General features: G+C 44.9%; 1 protein-coding gene across 1 annotated transcript in view; it reads left to right on the top strand.

The window, feature by feature from the left end:
• The window catches only part of LOC106810285 (serine-rich adhesin for platelets-like), a 131,854-nt gene that overhangs the window by 12,423 nt on the left and 115,027 nt on the right, over nt 1-4,404 (top strand). Inside the window, exon 3 of the mRNA XM_014813582.1 lies at nt 3,321-3,490. Within this exon, the coding sequence (XP_014669068.1) occupies nt 3,321-3,490 (170 nt within the window). The remainder of the gene's footprint in view (nt 1-3,320; nt 3,491-4,404) is intronic.

The raw sequence follows: 4,404 nt of genomic DNA, 5'->3' as shown, positions 1-4,404 counted from the left end.
CTCTCTCTCGCTCTCTCTTCTCTCTATCTAATACTCTCTATTCCTATCTCTTTTAATAGGCTCTAGCTTCTCCCTGTCTCTCTCCTCTCGACGGCCTCCTATCGCTTTCTCGCTGCTCGCTTACTCTACCTTCAACACCCCTCTCTCTCTAGCTCAGCTCGGCTCATCTCCCCCTCGTCTCTCTTCTCTCCATCCTTCTCTGCTCTCGTCCTTCCCCCTCGCCCCCCTCTCTCTGTCGCGAACACTATCGAGGAGGGAGACGTCAGAGAGAGGGAGGACTGGGCGATGGGGTGGGGGGACGGAAGAGAGGAGAGATCTATAGATAACAGTTTATACATTTGAGATTCTTAATAACAGGGAATCAGAGAGTGAATGAATGTGTGTAAAGTCCCTCTCGTCCTGTTCCTCATTCATTTTACTGCTCGTCCAATCCGAGGCACAACAAGAGAATGGATTTCTAACACAGCTGGTCGAGCTGCAGCATGTTCTCAATAGAAGGCTTTAGCTTTACCATTAGACGGTCATTTATTGTTAACTTACTAATTTTATAGCATAATTTTTTAACATTTCTTTTGTACGTGTGTTTGTGTGGATGGGAGTTAGCTGACAGTACTAAAGTGGGCTACATTTCAATGCGTGCTGCCGAAGTATAGATGGTAGAAGTGTAGGTTTATCGACAGAGTCAAAGTAGTTATTATACTGCATTTGGTGTTTAATTCAGCCATATATTGTAGACCACCCTTCACTCATGGGGCCGATTGCTTCGAACAGTAATCTGTCATTATGAACAAAGAAGTGGTTTGCAGATTTGACTACAAATGTCTAGTGGTGTACGTTATCAATGATTTTATAAACTACGGCTGGTATAATCAAATTTCCATATTTATTATTTGTTATAATTTAGGGCGTAAAAAATGCATGACGGATACGCATGGCACGCACGGTAACGCTAATACAACACACACACACACCACACAATCCACACACGACACCAACATCATACACGTATTACATATGCACATGCCATGGCAGGCCGACATGTAATGCAATACCTGCACTTGTAATTGGCATATATCAGATAGAGCACCTCAGTTTCATGCCATCTATTTTGATCATGTCTGTGTGAATCGTGCGTAAAAACTGAAAGCGTCCATGTACTAATTAAATCTAATGAATCTTTGTATTTCGTGTTAACGTAAGAATTTTATTTGTTTCAATTTCTCTCTCTCAGGGTCACCATTCGTCGGCGTCCCACCCGTGCGAGTGCTACAAGAGCCCGCCTCATCACTCGCTGCATTCGCCCGCCCATGTTCTCCCGCGCCACAGCGGAAGCTTGCAGTCGGCAGCCACCTAGTGCCACACGAGTCCCTATTCGACGACAGTCCGCTGCAGACTCCACAGAGTCGAAGTGAAGAATCACGGAAATGCTGTCGAGGTAGGTGACGCCTACACTCGAGCTGTCAGATTGGAATTACGGCGCTGGCGTCAGTGTTTGAGCAGGACTATCGAGGCGGAAAACCGCTGTGTGATTTTCATAGCGTGAATTTTCATAAGCTTGTTGAGAAGGGAAATATGGTATACATTATGCGTTCATAGGATGAGCACTGATATAGTTCAGTATTCGCCAAAGGTATGCGGCTGTGATTTTAAATGGTACTATTATACTAGTCTCTAGCTAAAAGTCAGATGATAATCATAAAGAACGAAATCAAACGATATGGGCAAAGACATTGATATATTAATGTAAGCATTAATATCTCTGACTGTAGCATCATGCACATGGAATGTCTACGAAATATTGACAATCATAACTATAATGTGGGCACAGAATCCATTTCAACATTTGTAGTATATAGGATTGACTATAATTGAGATTTTTTTATCCCATCAATGTAGACGAGAGTTCAGTAGGATATCTTTACTAATTTCAGTTCTGCCTGCAAATCTGCTGCTACATATATAATTGGTTTGCACATGTGCAGATTTGTAGAGAAAATGGGAAAGCTAGAAAAGGGAAGGGATGAGTGGGTTAAAAACTGAGTGTGAGAATGGAGAGAGAGAGAGTAGGAGAGGGAGAGCAAGAAGAGAAAGATATATGGAGATCGATAGAGAAGGGGGATGAGAGAGATGCGAGAAGAGAGCAGAGAGAGAGAGAGAGAGAGAGAGAGGGAGAGAGAGAGAGTAGAGAGAGAGAGAGAGAGAGAGAGAAGAGAGAGAGAGAGAGAATTGAGAGAGGAGAGAGAGAGAGAGAGAGGAAGAGAGAGAGAGACGAGAGAGAGAGAGAGAGAGAGAGAGATGAGAGAAGAGAGAGAATGAGAGAGAGAGAATGAGAGAGAGAGAGAATGAGCAGAGAGAGAGAGAGTAGAATGGGAGAGAGAGAGAGAGAGAAGAGAGAGAATGGGGGAGAGAGTAGAGAAGAGAACGAGAAGGAGAGAGAGAGAAGATGAGAGAGAAGAGAGAGAGCGAGAGAGACGAGAGAGAGAGAGAGAGAGAAGAGAGAGAGAGAGAGAGAGAGAGAGAGAGAGAATGAGAGAGAGAGAGGGAGAGAGAGGAGAGAGAGATGAGAGAGAGCAGAGAGCAGAAGAGAGAGGATAGAGAGAGAGAGAGAGAAGAATGTGCAGAGAAGTAGGCTGGTGATGAGAAGAAGAGAGCCTGCAGGTGTGTTGAAATGCCTTGTCAGTGGATGCCTGTTGTTAATCAGGCGGGGCAGGGGGGGGTTGCACGTGGGGTCAGCTGTGCGTCATGGGGAGGCAAGGAGGTTTTTTTTTAACGAAATAGCAGTTGTCATGGATGTCATGTTACGTCGAGCTGTAGACCCCCCTCTGTGTTCCCATTCTAACCACAATTCTTGCACATATGATACGCATGTGAACAGTGAATAATGCTTGAACACCGTGAACGGCGTTGAACGTTGTTTTGAAATTTGATGTTGGGATAATGATAGATTGACGTCGTTGGTTCACGTCATGGGTTGTTGCGTCATGTGACGCGGGTTGATCGTGAGGGTGTATTCGGGAGGGTAATGAGGATCGGTACACCTGTCTCGCCACACCTGGTCGGCCTTCGTTTATTCTAGCTGGTCGTGTATTTTTTTTGTAAAGATTTATTGCTCGTGTCAAAAGGATTGCCAGGTGCAAAAGTAGTGTCTGTGCTGAGATATAACGAATAATATTAATAATCAATAATAATATAATTTTTTAATAATTAAAATAATTAGAAATAACCTAATACAGTATTATGAATTAACACAACATTGTTCTCGCCTTCTACGTTGTTTGGTGCTGCCGCCTGGTGTACGAATATTTGCGTGTTTGGCGCAGGTTGCCGTCGCCGTTCGGCAAGCCCGCTCGTGGCGCCCCCGCGTGTACGATTCCCGGTCCGAAGCTGAGTGGCGGAAAGTCTGGCGGCAAGTACACGTCGAGTTCTGGCGTCAGCAGCGGCTTCTCAAGTGCCTCGTCGCAGGGTAGCGTGGAGAACACACGATACTCAGGTAGGTGGCGCCATCTGTTATGATCGCACAGTACTAATCGTGCTGCAGGGCGAAACCTGCCGATGTTGGTGCGTGTGGTCGCGTCGTCGAGGCGCGTATTAATGTATGTGTTTTAATGGGATTTATGCATGAGCAGTGGCGGATCCAGAAGTGAATTCTAGGGGCAAATCGTGCTGAGGGGGGGGGGGCGAATCATGCGAGCTCAAGGACACGAAGCGCCCGAGGGGGAGGGTGTTAGGCTAAAATACCCTTGCCCTGAAAATTCTAGGGGGGGGGGGCAACCGCCCCTGTGCTCCCCTTGGATCCGCCACTGATGAGGTGAGAGAGTTTGTGGCCAAAAATACTGTCTGCCTATACATTATTATGCCATCAGTTTTCATGATAAAGAATTTTATTACTCTCATTAAGAGATTAATTAATATACCTGAGAGTTAATTACTCTGTATCCTTTATTATGTACTCCCGATATTATTATGTCATATCATATATTGGCAGGTGGGATTGTTTTTCGTGGCAAACTCCTGTGACATAAGGTTTATGTGGTGATATGGTGCTGTCCACGTGCACTAATAAGGGCAGGTGCAATGCTAGCTTTGTGTTCGTGACACGAATACTGCTACTCAATGCTGCCATTGTCATAAAGGCGACATTTCAGAACAGCTTTATTTATAAAACTGCTATATATTACAGCTTATTTAATTGCTTATATATATATATATATATATATATATCATGGAGGTAGGCTGACTTTTGGCTCGCCTTACACAAAGGCCAGACAACAATGGTGGCTAGAATCATCGGTAGCTAGAATAATTCTACCCAGGCAGACAAAGACCAATTTTGTCGCGCCGTACAATTTCCGCCAGAGACTCTCTCTCTCTCTCTCTCTCTCTCTCTCTCTCTCTCTCTCTCTC

This window comes from Priapulus caudatus, unplaced genomic scaffold (assembly GCF_000485595.1).
Source record: "Priapulus caudatus unplaced genomic scaffold, Priapulus_caudatus-5.0.1 Scaffold426, whole genome shotgun sequence".
In the NCBI taxonomy this organism is placed as follows: domain Eukaryota; kingdom Metazoa; phylum Priapulida; class Priapulimorpha; order Priapulimorphida; family Priapulidae; genus Priapulus; species Priapulus caudatus.
The sequence above is the reverse complement of the archived record's forward strand: the minus strand, read 5'-3'. Positions and strand labels throughout refer to the sequence as shown.